This window comes from Lytechinus variegatus, chromosome 8, assembly GCF_018143015.1.
Source record: "Lytechinus variegatus isolate NC3 chromosome 8, Lvar_3.0, whole genome shotgun sequence".
In the NCBI taxonomy this organism is placed as follows: domain Eukaryota; kingdom Metazoa; phylum Echinodermata; class Echinoidea; order Temnopleuroida; family Toxopneustidae; genus Lytechinus; species Lytechinus variegatus.
Genome location: NC_054747.1, coordinates 22,383,999 through 22,405,572, shown reverse-complemented (window position 1 = coordinate 22,405,572; position 21,574 = coordinate 22,383,999). Strand labels below are relative to the sequence as shown.

General features: G+C 37.0%; 1 protein-coding gene across 1 annotated transcript; it reads left to right on the top strand.

Annotated features, from left to right (window-relative positions):
* The first annotated feature begins 895 nt into the window (after positions 1–895).
* LOC121420166 (phenylacetaldehyde reductase-like) lies at positions 896–21,176 on the top strand. Its single transcript, XM_041614711.1, has 8 exons — positions 896–974; positions 7,943–8,144; positions 11,865–12,046; positions 13,301–13,438; positions 16,243–16,449; positions 17,671–17,751; positions 19,358–19,479; positions 20,931–21,176. The coding sequence occupies exons 1-8, from the start codon at positions 956–958 to the stop codon at positions 21,048–21,050; spliced, it is 1,071 nt and encodes a 356-aa protein (XP_041470645.1). The 5' UTR covers positions 896–955; the 3' UTR covers positions 21,051–21,176.
* Positions 21,177–21,574: the final 398 nt, after the last annotated feature.

The window sequence follows — 21,574 nt, the reverse complement described above, 5'->3', positions numbered from 1 at the left end:
GCACTTGACCTCCTTAATTCTTTTCAGACAACTACCGTCTAGCATGTCTAGTGTGACAGAAAAATCTTCCACTCCATTTAGAATGGACCTTGGTCTAATAAGAATCACATTCGTCTTACCAGCATTTACTACGATTTTTAGTTAGCCATGAAAATACACTTTTCATACTTTTGGTTAGCTTTTGATCCACTTATACAGTATAGCATTAGTTCCACTGATTGTAAGAGTTGTGTCGTCAGCATATTATCAACAATGTCATCATGAATACATTTTGGTAAACTATTGATAAAGATAGAATAAAAAGTGGTCCAAGGATGGAGCCTTGTGGGAATCCTATTCTCACTTTTGACGAATTTGAAGTAGTCCCTTTAGAACAAACCGTCTGCTCTCGATTACATAAATATGATACAAACCATTGGACACTGCTATCAGAACAGCCAATACTTTAAATTTTAGTAAAAAATACTATGGTCAACGGTATCGAATGCTTTTCTCATATCGATAAAAGCAACACCTGATAATTTGTCGTTATCGATATTCAAAGTGATGTGAAGATTATAAAGTATCACGGTTTTTAATCCCATCATGGTATCCCGTTTTCTAAACTGCATAAATTATTAAGACATAATCAAACCATGATGGTAATTAATACACTGATAAAAACGCTGACTCATTATTAAGAATTCATGTGATGTTGATTCATTATGTATATAACGTCTGGTGAGCACAATGAATGGACAGGAGAATGATTTCAAGTTTATTTTTGTCTGCACGACCGTTTACGCACACTGCAGAAAGGGACAAGCACCTATAAATACAAACCAGCAAATTCAATACCAAGTACAAGCTTGCTAGTGCGGAATACATGCAGCGAAAGGTGGAGTTGCGTTATAGTATACCGATTGGATAGCCTCATCTTGTTATTGTTTAGGAAAAACGCCTGATTTTACAAACGATGACTGAAAACGTTGGGAGTAAGTAAAAAGAACTCCTTTTTTCCAATTGTTGGTAAATAAAATTTGATAATGACTTGTGTCAAAAATACCATGGTCAACAGTATCGAATGCATTTCTCATATCGATAAAAACGAAACCTGATCATTTGTCGTTATCGATATTCAAAGTGATTTGGAGATTATATAGTATCAGGGTTTTTAATCCCATCATGGTATCCCGTTTTCTAAACTGCATAATTAATTAAAACATAATCAAATCATGATGGTAATTAATACGCTGATAAAAACGCTGACTCATTATTGAGAATTCATTTGATGTTGATTCATTCATTTAATCATTCATTTAATTCATTCATTTAATCATTCATTTAATCAACCCCAAATTGCTTATTGCGCAGAGATCCATAAGACACCATGGTCCTGATTTGTGGAACTCTCTACCAGAATCTATAAAAAGATCCACGTCTCTTTACTCATTTAAGGCAAACGTTAAATCTATGTTGATATCAGAATATTTGAAGTAAAATTTCTGTGTCGATGTGTCATCATTAAAGCATCATCACCATCATCATCCTTTCCATCGCCTTCATCTTCACCATTTCACCATCATCTTCATCCTTATCATCTCCATCTTCATTGCTCAAATTACATTACTGCTGTTTTTCATGAAATGTACTGTATATCGATTCTGCTGTATTAATGTATTATATTAATCAATGAGTTTTAACCTGGGGTTGTCATTTTTTCAAGCAATCTGCTTATGATGACAATCCTTCTCCTGCAAATTGTAAATGTTAACTAATTTGGTATGCGATCAGTTTTGTTTGTAATGATAATTTTAGTACACTTAGTTATGATTCATGCCAAAAAAGTTCTCAATATACTATGATTGTTATGTTATGGAAAATGTATTATATACGAATGATGTAATTGCAGAAGTAAACAATAAAATAAAATCAAATCAAATTATGTATAAATTACGTCTGGTGAGCACAATGAATGGACAGGAAATTAGAGGTGATTTCAAGTTTATTTTTATTTGCACGACCGTTTACGCACACTGCAGCAAGGGACGAGCACCTATCAATACAAACCAGCAAATTCAATACCAAGTATGGTTGGATCGAACCATAGGCGGCGGAAGCGGGGGGGGGGACGTTTCCCCTCCCTAAATTTGAGGAGGGGGGACGGTCCCTCCCCTAAATTTGTTGTTGATGACCTTATTTTTTTTTGCTTGTCAATTTATTTTCCTACGTCCCCCTAAAATTTTTGGGTTGTGAACTCTTTTTTTTTTTTTTGCTTGTCAAATTTTTTTTGTTTGTCCCCTCCTAAAATTTTTGGCTTCCGCCGCCAATGCAATGGTTGGAACTACCCCTTATCGACCACCTAATCTTCTAAGCATCGTATCTGCAAAAATATTCATCAATTTTATCCGGGGGGGCACTTCCATTCACAAGTGGATACCATGCGCAACCATGGGGTCTCGAAAAGCACCCTAAACTCGTAATTTCCATATTTTGAAAATGCACCCCTTAACAAGTATTGGCGTGTGAAACCCTACCCTTAACAAGTATTGGAAACAAAACGATACTCTTGGCAAATATTCCCTGAAATGAACCCCTAAACAAGTACAGGAATGTTTTATTGTTAGGTTCCTTCGGTCGTCGGCTTTACCTTATTTGGTTTAGTACGACCCCAGCTTCTACACCTCGCGCAAATCGGACTTTAAACACGAAGTGTTGGGGCAAAAAGGACATCCTTTATAAAACATTTTAATTTTGTTTTATCATCCCCGCAAATTTGACTCTAAACACGTAAATTTCCTAGCAAAATAGATACCCTTTTTTCATTATTTTTGTGTTTTTGACACCCTTATCACGTTACGTACGTAACGTGCCCTATCGTGAAAAAGACATCCTTTTTACGTGTTTTTTGGTTGCGCATGGTATCCATTCGTCAATTTAAGCGGCCCCCCGGGACTCTTCCAAATCAGTTCTATGATGTCAACATGCTAAATGATCGTCTCACTACTTCCATTGCGAGCTCCGGGACAAAATTGATTCGATGATTGACGACGGATATATTTGTTCTAAAGCCGTTTCCTATCGGATTTATATACTAAATTTCTCATTAAAAATGAAAGAAAATATAGGATTTTCTTGAAAAAGCCTCAGGCAGTCATTTTCAGATTGAAAAAAAAATGGTACCCCATGTCTGCGCACTCATTCACTTTGCACCCTATTCGGGTATTTTGATAACAAATGCTGCATTTTGAGGCCGTCACATGAAACGCCCTAAATTCATTATTTTTCCACCATTTTTAGTCGGATTTTTTTTTATGAATACCTGTCTATGTATCGCATGTGTAAAGTTGTTGCTCGTTGCGTATCTTCTTTTACTAGAATCGCGCAAATACGCGGGTGCGCAGACTTGGGAGACCGCGCAGACATGGGGGAACTGACCATACAATTTTGATTAATTCTACTAAATTTTTACTTTTTGTTGCTTCTTTTTTTCTCGTAAAATCGATTCTTACCGTTTCTATGGACACTAGCTGCGCCTACTCTCCCGCGCGTATCGTTTGTAATACGCCCAATACGCAATAACTATAACGCGCGCAAGGCGGTCGGCTTAAAAAGCTAAGAGGTGGTCGATGTACATGTGGAAGTTTCACGTAACGTAGTGCAGAATACAGCGAAAGTTGGAGTTGCGTTATAGTATACCCCACAATATCGATTGGATAGCCTCATCTTGTTATTGTTTAGGAAAACGCCTGATTATATGGTAGGGGGTCCTAAAGCTGCGCGGGTCCTAAAGCTACGCACCACTCATCGCGCGTGCATGCAGTTTTCAATGGCAAATGCGCACTGTGTGGAACTGTGACTGCAGAGTGATGAACAATTCCTATTAATTTTTTTCTACAGATGCTGCAGTAAATCTCTAAATGCAGAGAAAACCAACAACTGTTAGGAAGTTTGGAGTTATATTCGCTTTAATTTTATTTTATCCTATAATAATTTGAATATATTTTAGAAATTGAGCTAGGCACGGGAAATACTATTTTTTGCATGGTAAATCGAGTGCGTAGCTTTAGGACCCCTTCTACATCGGGCGGCGAAATCAAGAGGTGTTCGAAAAACACGACGGGATTTTCGTATTAGTGAGTTTTGTGATATTTTCTACTTGGTTAATGATCTTTAGAATATTTGCCAGAAATAAGTGAAATATAATTTGTTGAAATATTAAAATTGGGACAGTTTTTATTGTTTGAAAACAAAGTGCGTAGCTTTAGGTCCCCCCATCATACGGTAGTCTACGACTGAAAACGTTGGGAGTATGCATAAGTAATAAAAACTCCTTTGTTCCACCCCAGAGATGCCAAGTTCAAAAAAATGTTATGCGTGAGATTTTCATGACTCGACGTCTCTGTGCGCGCGCGGCCAGTACTTACACTCGTACGTTGCGAAAAGGCGCGCGCAACGCGCGCGCACATCCCATGAGAAATGGGCTTCAAAACTATGCGATGCACGCAGCGCACGCGATTCATCGTATCACGTATACGTACTAGCGGTGCGCTGACTGCACTCTCGATTCGTCTCGCGTGCCTGGCTAGACGCGAAGGCGGTCGGCCAGTCGTATAATCTGGCGAATAATGCTACTTTTTATCCTTTTTTTTCTGTCGGGTCCCGATGCGTGAGAAAAATGGGTGCTATGCGTGAGATCGTGAGACGGACCCTGAATGCGTGAGTCTCACGCACAATGCGTGAGACTTGGTAGCTCTGAATTGTTGGTATGTAAGATTTGATAATGACTTGTGTTGTCAACAGTATCGAATGCTTTTCTCATATCGATAAAATCAAAACCTGATAATTTGTCGTTATCGATATTCAAAGTGGTGTGAAGTTTATAAAGAATCGGTGTTTTTAATCCCATCATGGTATCCCGTTTTCTAAACTGCATAAATAATTAAAACATAATCAAACCATAATGGCTGGTCACACCACCCGAGTGGAGCGGAGAGAAAAAATCATCGCTACCGTTCACCATTTTCGATTTCGATTGTTTTTTGGTTTTTTTGTTAGCGAAATTCGACGGTCGAATTTCGACCCTTACCGCTCCACGACCGCTCCAACAACGCTCGGGCGTTGTGACTAGGCCTTTAATACGCTGATAAAAACGCTGACTCATTTGATGTTGATTCATTCTGTATATAACGTCTGGTGAGCACAATGAATGGACAGGAGAATAGAGGAGCAAATTTCAAGTTTATTTTTATTTGCACGACCGTTTACGTACGCACACTGCAGAAAGGGACGAGCACCTATGAATACAAACCAGCAAATTCAATACCAAGTACAAGCTTGCTACTGCGGAATACAGCGTAAGGTGGAGTTGCGTTATAGTATAACTCGCAATATCGATTGGATAGCCTCATCTTGTTATTGTTTAAGAAAACGCCTATATACAAACAATGACTGAAAACGTTGGGACTTGAGAGTATTAAAGTAAAAAGAACTCCTTAATTTCTTTCAATTGTTGGTATATAAAATTTGATAATGACTTGTGTTTCTTTTCATCAGTATTGCATAACCACCCCGGTGATTTTTCTTGATTGAAATGGAAGAGAATCTCGAGAGGGAGGGAGGGGTGCGGATTTGAGGTCGTCTTGTTCCCCTAGTCAAATCAATTAAATCACGATTTTCTTTTTCAATTGTCATTTTTCAGTATAACAATTATCATCTTATCTTGGTACCGCAATTGTCTATACTACCACTACTACTACTCCCAAAATACTCATCCTCTAACCCCATCTTCTGCTACTAACTACTACCACTACTACTACTCCTAAATACTCATCCTCTAACCCCTTCTTCTGCTACTAACTACTACTACTACTACTACTCCTAAATACTCATCCTCTAACCCCTTCTTCTGCTACTAACTACTACTACTCCTACTCCTAAATACTCATCCTCTAACCCCTTCTTCTGCTACTAACTACTACTACTACTATACTCCTAAATACTCATCCTCTAACCCCTTCTTCTGCTACTAACTACTACTATGCGTCCCCCCAAAAACTAAACACTTTTGAAATGGCTGCTAAATAAAAAGTGTAGTTCTTTGGGGGAAGGAACTAAAGACATGCAAAGCCAATAAAGTCAACTTTAAAATTAATGACACCAAAAAGAAAAATATTTATGCTTGAGCGAGCACTGCCAACACTGAAAAAGGGTATGGAAATTAGGGTGAGCCGGAATTAGCCTTCCCATTTCTTTCAGGTTTGTTTGTTAGGTACTAGCAAAGTTGAGAGTTATTTGGCGAATTAATGGTCAGTTGTGATCAGTTTGTCGTTTGTGAAAATTTAATGCGTTATTAAATTGAAATTTAATGAATGAGCGATCATGAATTGCAATTTTTAGTGCAGAATTTTATCTTTATCATGTGGATCTCAACAATGTGTTCATGAAAGTCAGGAGAAGACTTATGGAGGTGAAGTACGTTGATGGGATATAGGTCAATAGAACAATAGCAACCCCTCTCTCCATCTCACCCCCTCCCCCCCCCCCCCCGCTTCTCTCCTCCTGGGAGACCAAGCTAGGCTGGGCGTGCTTAGTCCTTTGGAACTTGCAAATCTCATGGCGTTAAGCAAACTTAACGAGTGATAATTTTTTTTTATTGATACTGGCAAAGTTGAGGGTTATTTGGTGAATTAAGGATCAGTTGTGATCAGTTCGTTGTTTGTGAAAATTTAATGCGTTATTAAATTGATATTTAATGCATGAGTGAACAAGAATTGTAATCATAGTGTAGCATATTCACCTTGTGGACCTCAGAAGTGTGTTTGTGAGTCAGAGTAATGTGAGGTACATGTTACAAGCAAAAGGGCGAGATATGCTAAGACTTAGTTAAAAGGGCATTCCTCGTTTTTTGGTCCTTTTGCAAATTAAAAGTCACATACCCTCCCCTATGGGTAAATTATAGGTGAAAATGTTGTGTGTCTCAAGGGACGAAATGACCCATACGACACGCAACATTTTAAGCTCTAATTCACCTATAGATAACATATTTTTGTTGGTTGTCAGTTTTTTTTGCATGTCTCCCGAGTGTTACCGTACTTTAATATTACCACAAAGCAAAATGAAGTTCTTCGTTCATTTGGACAGCAGGTTGAAAAATGTGAAAATGGCTGGTTTTTCTATCATGGAATCGAACTAAGGGGGAAAAATCACCCCAGAGGTCTCAGGGCAACTCCTGGAAGCTGGCTACATGGTCAGAGAAAACGCTCGAATTGTTACTAACCCAAGGAACAAGTGTTGTCTCTATTATTCTGGAGCGTTGTGGCCCAGTGGATAAGTCTCCGGACTCTGAAACAGAGGGTCGTGGGTTCAAATCCCAACCATGGCGTTATTTCCTTCAGCAAGAAATTGATCCACAATGTGCTGCACTCAACCAAGGTGACATAAATGGGTACCTGCACTGTAAAAACGCTGTTTAAAATTTTCATACAACGCTGTTTACTATATGAACCTTACAGTAATTGTTTAAACAGTTTAAACAAGTGTTCAAAATCTTAACAACAAAGTTTAATTTTCAATATCTAATCTTCAAAAAATTAAACATGATTGTTTAAACTGTTAAACAACTACTGTAAGGTTCATATAGTAAACAGCGTTGTATAAAATCTTAAACAGCGTTTTTACTGTGTGGCAGGAATTTATTCCTTGAAACGCAACGCGCGTAACAGCTGCACTGCTAAAGCCAGGGTAATTATGCTGCATATACTTTAGAGCGCTTAGAGACTTCTGACAAAGCAAGTTTAATTATTTTTATTATTATTATCCTTACATGCACATTTAGGGGTGTGGCGGGTGCGTCACATCTTATAGCAATCCCAAGAAGCCAGATACATGGTCAGAAGAAACATTCGATTCTCACTAGCCCAAGAAATGATAATAATGTTGTCCTTCTATTAATTCATTGCAGGAGTTTTGGTAACGGGTGCATCTGGTTACATAGCAACCCACATCGTGAAGCAACTCCAGGAAGCCGGTTACAAGGTCAGAGGAACGGTGAGGAGTCTCTCCAATCCCAAGAAAGTAGGTCCTCTCAAGGAACTCTGTCAGAACCCTGCCCATGAACTTGAACTGGTAGAAGCTGACTTGAATAAAGATGAAGGATGGAAAGAGTAAGGGACATTCACTGTCTCCTCCCTTCTTCTCTCTCTGCTCTTTGGTCAGAATATTTATAGTAGATATTCTACTTCTTCTTATTAATAAAGGTGAAGTCCATCCCAGGAAAATGCTGACTTGAATGAATAAAGAAAAATCAAACTAGCATAGTGCTTAAAATTTCATCAAAATCTGATGTAAAATAAGAAAGTTATGACATTTTAAAGTTTCGCTTATTTTTCAAAAAACAGTGATATGCGCAACTAGGCGAGTCAGTCGATGATGTCCATCACTATTTCTTTTGTTTTTATTGTTTGAATTATATTTTTTTTTTATATATTTGGCAATAAGGACTAACTTGACTGAAACATAGTATGTAACAATGCTAATGCCACATGATAAGGGAGGAATTAATCGTTGTATCACTTGGCAATAAGGAGAAAATTAGAATATTTCATGTAATAAAATACAAAAAAAGTGAGTGGATGACGTCATAGTCTCTCATTTGCATACCAACCAGGATGTGCATATTACTGTTTTGTGAAATGAAGCGAAACTTTAAAACTTTCTTATTTTACATCAGATTTCGATGAAATTTTCAGTGTTATGCTTGTTGGATGTTTCTCTTTTTATTCAAATCAACTTTTTGTTGGGGTGGACTTGTCCTTTAAGTGAACTTAGCGAAGTAAGGTTTCTTTTTTTCTGTGTATATGTTCAATCGTCATTTTTTTTACCTATCGTGATAATTGTCAGATCTGCAAGAATGAAAGTGTGAGTGATCATCCCATAGAGATGTATATTATTGACACTAGAGGGCGGACTTCATCAAATTGCTGTGATTCCATGTTCGGGGCTGCCGCCATCTTAAAGAGGGCAAGAGCGCGGATTTATAACACACGGCTCTATGGGAGAATATCACATATTTCACTTTTTTACATTATATTTTCAATTTAATGCTGTATGCAACGTTAAAATCACAAGGCAAAACATTTTTATGTTAAAATATATGATAACCATGCATATTTTATAAAGGAGATGGACTGAACATCCAGAAAACGGGGGGAAAATAGGTTGCTGTACGTGCATTTCATGAAAGGACTTGTCGGACATTTTATCCGACAAGTAGAATTTTATCCGACAGTTACCATAGGAACAGTGCCTCTCAGCCAATCAGAATCAAGGAAAGATGTCAGATCTGACAACTTGTCGGATGAAAATATTGATGAAACGCTCCCCAGGGCTTGGTCTAAAGTTTCCCCTCCTTTCAGTTAATTTTGAGGAAATCAAAGTAGAAATCATATGGTGAATCACTTAAATCCCATTAAATATAATACTGGAGACTATGCGACGTTATAGCTATATTTAACACCACGGGTGTTAAATCTAGCAGCCCAATCAATAAAGGACCTCACCATCTGGTGTTGGAGTTACACTGCCACTGGTGTTAAGATTACCAACATTAAGGATGTTAAAATATATCAACACCAGTCTTGGTGTTCGATTTGAACACGAGTCGGAGAATGTTATGAAGTTGACAACATTTGGTGTTCATTTGACACCTTCGAACACCTGCAGAAACGAACATTTAAACGAAAGTTTAAATCACCCATTGGTGTAAAAAAAAAATACCAACACCACTTACACCAGCTTTGGTGTTGTTTCACGGTTCGGATTCACACCATTTGGTGTCCGATTTCAAGTTCTTCAACACCTGCAGCCTGACGGTGTAAATTAACACTAGGGTATTTTTCTTAAAATACCCCAACAACAGACAGTGTTGAGTTACTCCAGTGAAGTGTAACTTCAACAATAATTTTTGTTAAAATATTTCTATCCAACACCTGTCACGGTGTTGTTTCAACACTTCTGAGTATTTGGTGTTTATTTTACACTCTAAGTGTTGTTTCAATACAGTATATTGCTTGAACACTGAGTGTCAAATGAGCACCAAATCAAGAGAACATATGAACACTCTAAAGTGTTAAGTTGACCTTATCTGACACCCTTGTCACGGTATATGCTATATGATGGCTAATATATTGTATCAGTCGACCTCGTCGTTTTCCCCCGTTTTCTGGATGTTCAGTCCATCTCCTTTATAAAATATGCATGGTTATCATATATTTTAACATAAAAATGTTTTGCCTTGTGATTTTAACGTTGCATACAGCATTAAATTGAAAATATAATGTAAAAAAGTGAAATATGTGATATTCTCCCATAGAGCCGTGTGTTATAAATCCGCGCTCTTGCCCTCTTTAAGATGGCGGCTGCGCAATACATGGAATCACAGCCGCATTACGCGCGCGTCAATGCGAGCGATTACTCTAGTGTCAATATACATCTCTATGGATCATCCATAGCCGCACGCAACGGATTTTTTTCACCAGAATTGTGCACAAAATTCTTCGAGTTATCTATAGATAATGCAAAAGCGCCCCGTGACACGTTGGTTTCGGTCCGTTTGCTCTCGTCTTTATTTGAAAATGTTGATGCGTCTTGTCCCCGAGAAAAGTTATCTCCCGACTCTTTTTTTGCATATCGTTGTGATAATTGTTTTGTGAAAAATAAACGAAATATTATCATATCTTTATATTTCATCTATTTTGCATCCGATATCGATGAAATTTCCAGCGTTATGTTTTTTCATTGTTATTGCATTTTATTTATGTATAGGAAAGTTTCTTTCAGTGATTGTTGCAGATGTACATGTATGGAAATCCGGAAATGTTTATAGGCCTACTTGGATGTAGGAATGTCGACATCGGATAAAGCCAGACTAACCCAATACACGGGAGGGGGGGGGGGGGGTTAGGGAGCGATCAATCTATTCTAATGAAATTAGTGAGGGAAGAGGGAAATAGAAAATAATCAAAAAGGTGGGTTTATGAGGGAAATCAGTGGCGGACCGTGATCCGGAGGAGACAAATCATTGAAGGGGCACAGCATTGTTCAGACACAATACAGTGCTCCTCCAATGCTTTGTCTCCTCTGGTCACGGTCCGCCACTGGAGGAGAGGATGAAAGGGATGTGTAATTTCATTGAGAAAGATGGGTGGCGTCTTGCATCCTCACCTCCTCCATCAATACACACTGGAGCCAGCTTCGGTTAAAATTTACGAGTTGGGTGCATTCACACTTTACTGAAGAAACTCACACACACCCCGAATCAATAAAAAAAATCATAACTCAGTTTCAGTTTTATTTATTTTTCTTATTTCCAACAAAGTAATAAATATGTATCATGAATACCAAAACAATTGAAAGAGATATGTATGCAATAAATCAGAATTTTAAAACCAGAGGCTCTCAAGTCAGGTTTAATTTAAACTGCGGTTTATAGTTGTGGTTTAACAATTGAACGCCAATCGTGACATAAATATTTAACAGTAGAGATACAATGAATTACATGTATGCAGCTCATTTGACTCTCAAATAATTCTTAACTGTCTGGCAATGATAAATAAGATAGTTGTCTTCGCAAGTAAAGAATTAGGAAAGGACAGAGTTAACATGAGAAGCGTATAACACTGACATTTTGGCTTCCCATAATTTTAGCACAGAGTGAGTACATGGTCTCAGTTAAACCTGACTTAAGAATACGGGCCAAAATGTACATACTCCAATGCACTAGGAAATAAATCAGTATTCTGAAGAAAGATGTATAACTTATAGTGCTTGTAGCTGGAAATAAAAGTAATCATTCATTTCATGTTGTTGTTGTTGTTGGTATAAAGAGCCGTGCAGGGGTGCAGTCATGTTCTCCATACAGCCAGTCCTTACCCTCTGGCTGCTCCGAAGCATGAAGATGAACTCATCAAGCCTGCTGTAGAGGGTACAACAAGAGTTCTCCAGGCGTGTAAGGAGGTGGGCGGAGTCAAAAGAGTTGTGGTCACCAGTTCATGTGCAGCTATCAGTGGTAAGACGGACTTATTTTTTCTCTATATTAAAGGGGGTACTCCCGGCTAAAATATGTAACCATCAATCGAGCAATAAGAGGAAAATTTCATCAAAATCTGATGGCAAATAACTAAATTATTGAATTTCAAATTGATCAATATTTTATTTTAAAATATACTTGTATGCACGCCGTATTACATGTTCTCACTTAAAAATTTTGTATGTTTTTACATGAAATCATATATTTCGAAATTCATCCATATGTCCCCCTGTAACAAATAAGTCGTATTATTATACTTTATGGATAAATGATTTGTTATTATTATTATTATTATTATCATTATTATTATAAAGTCTTATTTATCCAGGGTAGCCTCATCAGTGACGTGCACTGTTCTCCGAGAGGGCCCTGCTACATTTAAACACAATTTGTCAATTCAATCTTTTCATTATTGGTGGACAACATTTGAATAAATAATATTTTTTTGTAATACAATACAAAATGATAAGTGGGGATATAACATCTTCAGCGTGCTCAGTACATATTCATGAGGTCATGCTTGATGCTTTACAGAAATAATGCAAACATTTAACAACTCATTCCTTTATTAGTCCTTGTTCGATTTTGATGAAACTTTCTGTTTTGGGGGGTCTGAATTTACTTTATCTGTTCATATAATTTTCAGCCTGGAGGAGGGCCTACCCCTTAAACCTCTTACGAGGGACTTTTTTCATATCTTTTTCTAATGCAATATGCAAATCACATATTAAATAAATTAAAGTTATTAGTTGATAAATGACATAAATTCTCAGAAACTTGGCATACAAACAAATTTCACTGAATTCCAAGGGTGTATGTAAACTTTCGGCCTCAACTGTATATACACACTATATATGTCCACACACTATGGTCCACACCAGGCAAGTTTTGAAACAACACCCGGGCTCCGTAACACAAAGATTAGCGATCATTCGCCAAATGAACTGACCAACCAAGATCAATGTTACACGCGCATTTGTCACAAAATACTGACTAGGAACCAATCAGAAGTGTTCTTTCATATTAGCTATTCATCGCAAACCTTTGTGTTACGGAGCCCAGTTTGGATTAAAACCGATGCTGAAACACTTATCTGATGTCAGACCAAAAATCAAACTGGTGTGGACATATTTATTCCAGGCTGGTGTTAAATTAACTTCGGTGTTTTTGTAGTGTATGATGAATGGGTCATTAATTTCATTCAGCCGTGCGATTTTGTGATATTTCTTGAAGATCTTGCTGAAACCCCTAAAGAACCTTTGACAGAAGAAGTATGGTTAAAAGTGGAGAAGCTGGGTCTAATAGATGCGTACTCCAAAAGCAAGGCACTCGCTGAAAAAGCCGCATGGGATTTCGTTGAAAACCTTCCAGGTAACAACTATAACCTTATTTTTATCCCCAAATTTGTTTTGCTAAAAATAAATCCACAATTAGTATGATTACAGCCAATTTGATCAACCCCAATCTTCTCCTCGTTCTCATGATAATTTAGGACAGTGGTGTACCGTGGCTCACGGCATGGGGGGGGGCACCACCAAAAAAATTTGAGTCGCTTAGTGAGCGCGCGAAGCGCGCCCAGTTTCCAGGTATACTGACCTAATAGAGTCATTTTAAGGACAGTGCCATTAAAGGGATATGTATCTCACTAGTCAAATAATGCGAGTGCGAAGCGCGAGATTAAAATTTTTGATATTCAGACCTAAAAAGGGACATTATAATCATTCTTTTGTAATCATTTTACGAACCTGTCTCGCTAAATAATGCGAGCGCAAAGCGCGAGCTGGAATTTTTGTAAATATTGACCCAAAACAGGAAGATTTTAAGGACTATATTTCAGGAATCCATTAAGGGTATACACATCTCACCGTAGTCACTAATGCGAGTGGCAATAAGCACTTGCTGATTTTGTTAACATGCACATAAAGCACTTGTAATAATGAGCTGAAAATTTTGGAAAGTCAGACCTGAAAGGGGGCATTTTAAGGCTTGTTTGTAGGAATTCACGAAGACCATACGTATTTTCCTAACCAATTATTGATGCGAGCGCGAATTGCCAGCTGAAAATTTGTTATATTCAGATCAGAAAAGGGGACATTTTAAGGACTGATTCTAGGAATTCATGGACAGCAGACATTGCACGAATTCACTACTGCGAACCTAAGCACGGGCATCAAATGTTTTATATTAAGAACTTAAAATGGGGCAATCACTTTAAGTAGTTTTGAAAAAGAAGCATACTATTGGACATAAAACAATAACTCGAAGGGCGAGGAAATATATTTGACATTTGGGTGTAAATTGACTTGAAACGGGAGGTTTTGGTATAACAGGATTATATATCTCGGTAAACAGACAATGCGAGCACCAGGAGCAATGAAGATATAACCCCTGAGGAAATTATGTTTCATAAAGTTATTTTTAAATTGTTTCTTATGTAATATAACATAACATAATTATGATATAATATAATATTATAATGAACAATAATGTCCTCTTCCCAATACGATTCTCTTCCTTTCTCCCTCTTTTTCTCCTTTTCCCTTTTTCTTTTTTTTGGTCGGCCGATTGGGCGTCACGTGCCCACCCCCATTCCCTCCCCCAGTAGTTACGCCACTGTACTGATTTAGACTAATGTCATTTATTAAAACTCTATACCCCCCCCCTCCCCTCGGGAGCTTTAAGCCACATTTAACAACCAACCTTGTCCATGAAGCGGAATCGCTCTTTCAAAGTTCTCTCCATCTAAAAAGGGACAATTTAATTATTAGGAATTCATGAAAATCTTCATGTTAATGTAATAATCCTAATATGACAGCTCGGAAATTGTTGATATCAATTCCTGAAAACTTGATATTTTGAGCACATTTGTAATTATGAATTTGATGTATTGGTTAACATATTTCAACAAATTAATGAGAGCGCAAATTGCGATGTGATGTAAAGGGGATATTAAATAGTTTGTTTTAGAATTGCTTATTATATAGAGGGAATTATCGAGGTATACATTACTCACCAATCGAAATGCGAGCGCACAGTGCTGGCTGATAGGTTTTGACAATCAAGCCTGAAAATTAAGGGATATTTTAGAACTTTATGGAATAAACAAAGAGAATAGGTACCTATCCAATCATGTAACGGGAGCACACTGCGCGAGCTGAAAATATTGATACTGAGGCAATAAAACGGAAATTTAACAGAAATTTTTTGAACAATCAAATTATAAATCAAACAAAATAATTACAGCTCGATGTCGGAGCTGAAATATGTTTTGTATATTGACTTCAAACTTGACATTTTTAAGCTCCATACATGCCATATCAGCCTAGTGTGGAAGTCCTATTTCATCAAACATGCAATGCAAGCGCGAAGTGCGAGCGAAAATATTACATAGTAACATGAAAGGTTTTTCATTTTATTTTCCAAGTTGTCCTTTCACCTTGTTTCACTATCTCTTTTTCATCATCTTATTTTCTCCTCTCTTCTCCCTCCTTTTTTCTATCTCAAATGCCCCCTTTTTTCTCCACCAATAGGGAGTCAATGGCCCCTTGAGCCCTTTGGATCCGCTTATGTAAATCTGGCAAGGAAAACAAGGTTTCACTGCAAAATGAAGATCTTTTGTTGCCAAGAAATTTGATAAGCCAAAAAAGGGGGGTTTCAACACAAGATGTTGGTCATTTTAAATACCTTTTTTTTCTATATGACACACCTACCAAAATTCCAGGGGGTGCTGCCTATTGGAAATGATACACGCAGCACCCCCTGCATGGGGGATGCTTCAGCAGTATCAGTACCCCCGTCCAGATTGTGATATGGTGTAAATATGCGACACATAATTGTAAGTGACTACGTGCAGCTCTAGGCGCCAAATCGCCAATAAAAATATGGGGGAGGGGGCAAGCATATTGATTAGCCCCCTCAAGTAATTTTGACATCTTGAAAATTTGATAATATGCAGTGCAAAAAATATTGTGTTTTAAAGAGCACTGGAATGCATCACAAAACCATTGAACTTGGCATAAAAATACTATCAATTATATGATTAAAACTGTCAATTTTTTTCCGATGAGCTTTACGCTAAATATCATACTGCCACCCCCTTCCCAAACATGATTTAGGCCTACCTCCTCATAGTTTTTTTTACTCATTACTTCACTGATGCTTACTTTTATCTGAAGCTGATTCGAAGTTCGAGCTGGCCGTGGTCAATCCATCAGTCGTCTTGGGGCCGGTATTGTGTGGAGGAGCAGGTACCAGCGTAGAGATTGTACGACGTCTGATGGAACGCGATCCAGGCATGATTGCAAAGCTCAGCTTCCCGGTGTGTGACGTCCGTGATGTCGCTAAGGCACACGTCATCGCAATGACACTACCCGAAGCAAATGGTATTTTTCTATCCATAGTCTGTAGAAAGTGACCAGATCGAAGTGTTAGTTGTGCAAAACAAATTGAATGATTTATCATATTTTCACACCAATTTAACGAGACAGATTTTGTTACAACTATAATAATAAAAAACTTTTTACATACAGCTGACTAACTAGTCACGGTCTGGTCATTTTAACCATCTTATCCTTAGGGTGTGGAAAGGGGTAGGGGATTCAATTGTGGTAGGTTCTACCTCAATATTCTAAATTACATTTTTTACAACAATATTGGTTTTCTGCTTACTCTATTTCTTTTTTATTCATACCATTTTTAAAAGCCACATTACCAAACTTAACTTGTCTTTGCATTTTACATAGATGTGTTCAAATAATCTGTTCGCGATTGTAAAGACTTTGATGAATATCTATTTCCGTTTGTAAGAGCACAGGTTGACACATTGTGCTGGCTATGTGTAAAACGTTAAAGTGTCAAATATAAATTGTATGACTGTGATTACACAGTGTGTGAGTGTTCACAGTGCTGTACTGCTCATTTTGATAGTGTGAAGATAATTACACACTATTGACAACAGGTCAATGTGAATATTCACAGTGTGCTAACTTGATGGACTATGTAAAGACGATATTCTCTGCGTAAAAACACTCAGATTTAACAGTTTAAAGATTAATTCCACATAATGTCTGTTCAATGACTGCTCAATAATGTTCCACATAAACTATTCCACAATGTACCTTTCCGCACTGTTGAACACTGGCCCGTGACGTTCCACACTAGTACAACACCCATCCTCACTGCTCCATACTTTTCAACACAGTCTCATACTGTTCCTCATTGTTCCATACTATTCTACACTGCTTAACACTGTTCCACACCCTTCCGTAGTGTTCCTCACTGTTCTGCACTGTTCCATAGTGTTCCGTTCGGTTCTACACTGTTCCATGCTGTTTCACAATGTTCTGTACAATTTCACAGTGTTCCGTACTGTTCCAGTGTTTCGCACTGTTCCACATTGCTCCGTACTGTTCCTCACTGTTCCAGTACTGTTCCTTACTGTTCCACACTGTTCTATCTACACTGTGTTCACGCCAGCAGGGATATAGCAAGAATAATAATTGTTAGCATCGTTTAGTTTTCATTTAAAACATTTTATTTCATATGTTTGGAGGATGATTTGAGAGTGCCTAGTTTAATCTCTCATTGTCTGTCTTTTTATTAAGGTAATCGTCATATCATTGCTCCATACACAATGTGGTTTGAAGAGATGTCTCAAGCACTGAGAGAAGAGTTCACTAAACAAGGTACGTAAATAGTCTCGTTTCTAACCAAACATCAACAATTTTACGGGATGTGTTAAGGGGGGATACCATGACCCTTAAAATGACGTCTTTTTCAGTGTAGTAATATTGGTATAATGAAATAGCATGACAAGGCCTCTTCCTTCTTTTCGCTTTCCTTTTCTCCTTATTTCTCCGTCCATCTGTCATTTTTTAATACTTTAAATATAATATAATATAAATGATTCTAAGAGCAGTGCTCGGGTGTTGTCATAGTTTTAGCAAATATCATATTACACTCTAAACATTATCGCTCAAATTTTAAAACAAAAGATGAAAATGAAAATAACCTTCTGAATTTTCTAATATTTGTTAAACCTTTGAACTATAAGCCTAAGCGATCAGTCCGTGCTAGTAAATCAACCGCCCTTCCAAATAGCCCCCCCTCCCCCCCCAAAAAAATATCTTAATTTGAACGAAAATTCCAGTGAAAAATAAGGGTAATGACGAATTTTTAGTACTTTAGTGAAACCAAACTAGAACATGATTAGAATCACGAACGCAAGTCATAATCACGAATTCAAATTCTACCCCGGATGTGAAATTACGGTACGAATTTTGCATGTGAAAGACTTGACCTCCAAAACATTTTTTTAGAGGGGGGGCGATTTGTACGTGACATTTCAAGCACTTACAATGATGATTCAAAATTCATGTGTGAAAAGGCCCTAAAAAGTTACTTGTATATTTCGATCCATCATGGTGTCTTATCCAGACACAGAATTAAAAATACCAGGAAAATAGCCAAAATAAATGGATACATATTATAATCCGATATATAATAATTAACTTAGTATTAAAATTAATTTTACGCAGAACAGAGGGACATAAGCCCTATAGTTCATAAATAAGATTACTTTGGTTTCGTTAAGTTTGGTTTTATTCACCGCATGAAAATCAAAACAATGTACACAAAATGGAGAATCATTTTGAATGGTGACATAATATAAATACAAAGATCTTTCTAGAGGTCCAGTGTGGTTGAAGTAAGGACAGATCAGATTGTTCAATAAAAATGGCGTCTGGGCAAAGCTTTAAAAAATGGCGAGCTTAATTTTCGTGTATGTAATGAAAATCTGATTATGGAATAGATTTTGACTCAGTATCGAAACATGATATCGTATTTCACCCTTTCACTTTGCTTTCTTTTTCTCTTTTCGATTTTTCTCTTTTTACTAATGGTAAGAATTTATTTCCAGGGGGCAGCCGGCCATGGCCCCAAGTTCTCATTCAGTAGTTACTTTATGGCATTGACTAAGAGATAAATTACGTTCATACGGTGCCTAATTAGGAGCTCTGCGTGACAAGAACTAGCTTGACTCTGTCATCCAATGTTTAAATCACATGTTGCGATGACCCCAGTATTACCAACGTAAACCATGGGAGAGGTCACACTAACTTTTGAGTGACTTATCCTCGAAATTGAGACAGGGACCCCCTGCCTCCCAAGAAAGTAGAGAAAAGCGTCTTGACATCCTAAATCCTGTTGTTTTTTTATTTTTATTTATTTATTTATATCTACGATATAACATAATATGATATGCCTTAATATGATAATTATTCCTGCCAGGATATAATCCACCGACAAGATTGGCTCCATTCTGTATGCTCAAAGTCCTTAGCTGGTTCGACTCTTCCACGAAGAAGATCGTCCAACTTCATGGTCAATTTCCGAGGTTTTCCGATCATAGAGTGAGTACAACAACCCCCTTAAAAGTATTGTTTAACTTTGTGAGCAGCTGATTTAAAATAATTCTCAAACCAAGATGAAACATGTGTACAACCATTGAGAATGAAAACCTAAAACTACAAGGCAAACACCGATTTTGTAAATAGGCGTCTTATAGACACCTAAATACTACACATAAGTGTATGGGATGATATTAAGATGGTGTTTCCGGTCACTTTATATTTCAATTTTTAAGCACTAAATAATTATTTTCAAACGCAATTTTTTCTGGGCTTCATATTTGTAACATATCACAGACACAGGTGACACGTGTGACCTTCTAGCTCAGATTTTTTAAAAGTCAAACCAATGTTAACCTATCACTTTAAACCTGACTGAATGTAGGTGGACGAAGGGTGACGAATACGAATACGAAATGCACGCGAAGAAACGAATTCAAATATAGACTTTATGGTCGATGAACAACGTATTAGAACGAACATTAACGAGTGGCAACGAATTGCAGTGAAGCCATTTACGAATCGATACGGAGAAGAATGAATACGACCGAATAACAAATATACAAATCGCATAATAAATAATGTCACATTATACACCATTGTAAAATTCACGATTTAAGTTCATCGCTGAATGGTGTAATAAAAAAAATATTTTTACACTATTATTGTATTTTAAACATAATGTATATCTTTTTTCTTCTTCAATGGTCACTGCATGATATGTATTTATTTATTTCTTTGTTATGTATTCTTATCTAAATGTAAGCTCGAACACGTTGTTAGTCTACTGACTTTTGATGAGTATTGTTTTATAAATTCGAATTGAATTTGAAAAAGATATTTTGTTGGTAATTTATCACTATTTGGTGTTACGTTGAAACACCGTGGTGTAGGCCTATTAGTTTTTAATACCTAACAATGTGATCCCACCATAACACCCGCCGGTGTATCCTTACAGCACCCTAATTTTGTAGGTATTTTATTTCAAATGAAAAGTGTGTAATAAATCAGTGTTCTACTGATCAAGAGTGGACCTGGGGCCTTATAAAGCTGTTTGTACGTTAAGAGCGACTTTAAGAACGGCTAGTGAACCTTTCTTACACGCTAAAGCACCACAAATGAACATTTAAGAGTGAATTTAATTAACAACATGAAAGGATCACCAGTCGTTCGTAAAGTCACTCTTTACTTGCAAACAGCTTTATGAAACACATACCAGGAACGACTGCATGATCATATACTCATTACTACATAGAATATCTTTGTAGATATCTATATCCAGACGAAGACAGTCATGCTGATTTTCGTATTAGAATAAGAGTTGATCACCTGCCAAATTAAATAAAACTTTTGAAAACATTTCACACTATTATATTTTTTTTTCAAGCTCACGTAATGTTTGTATCGAAGTCACACTAATCAAATTCATCGATTTCCTTTCTTTTCCGTCTCAGCTTCGTCAAGTCCTCGGCATCACACCTTACGACCCAAAGGTGTCTCTCGTTGACATGGCATATTCGTGTATTGATCGTGGTTTCATCGTCAAGAAGACTGGATATAAACCGCGAGACTAAAAATGATAAATTTGACAAAATTGAGATGCCACATCGACTGCGGCAGTTAACAGTACAGATGGTTAAATAGTAATTGAAAACATGAACATCTGATGCTTAATTAATATTATCATTATTATTACATAATAATTGGCAAAAAAGGGCACAATTGATAATAAAAAGCTAATGATAAAGCAACCACAAAAATCTAGAACAGGGTAGAATAATTACTAAAAGCCTGAGACTATTCACGTGAAAGATAAATTAATTCACCATTTTACATTTTCGAAACTCTAAGACAGATCAATCAAGCACAAAAAATTATTATTGTAACGTAATTAAAAAAAACACTTGAAAGTTTTTCCCTTGTTTTCGAAAGGAAAAAAGAGAAAGAAAAAGAATCTTCTTAAATTATTGATTGCATCATTTGATATGTGTTGAATAATGTAAACTGGTATATCTGCCTTTCAATAAAAATAGAAAAAATATAGAATAAGAAGAATACATAATAAACTGAAATATCTGATTAACATACTCTATATCTC

Coding starts and splice junctions, on each gene's coding strand:
- LOC121420166 (XM_041614711.1), top strand. Junction 8,145..11,864: donor AAAGATGAAGGATGGAAAGA/GTAAGGGACATT, acceptor GTTGGTATAAAG/AGCCGTGCAGGGGTGCAGTC. Junction 13,439..16,242: donor TTTCGTTGAAAACCTTCCAG/GTAACAACTATA, acceptor TTTTATCTGAAG/CTGATTCGAAGTTCGAGCTG.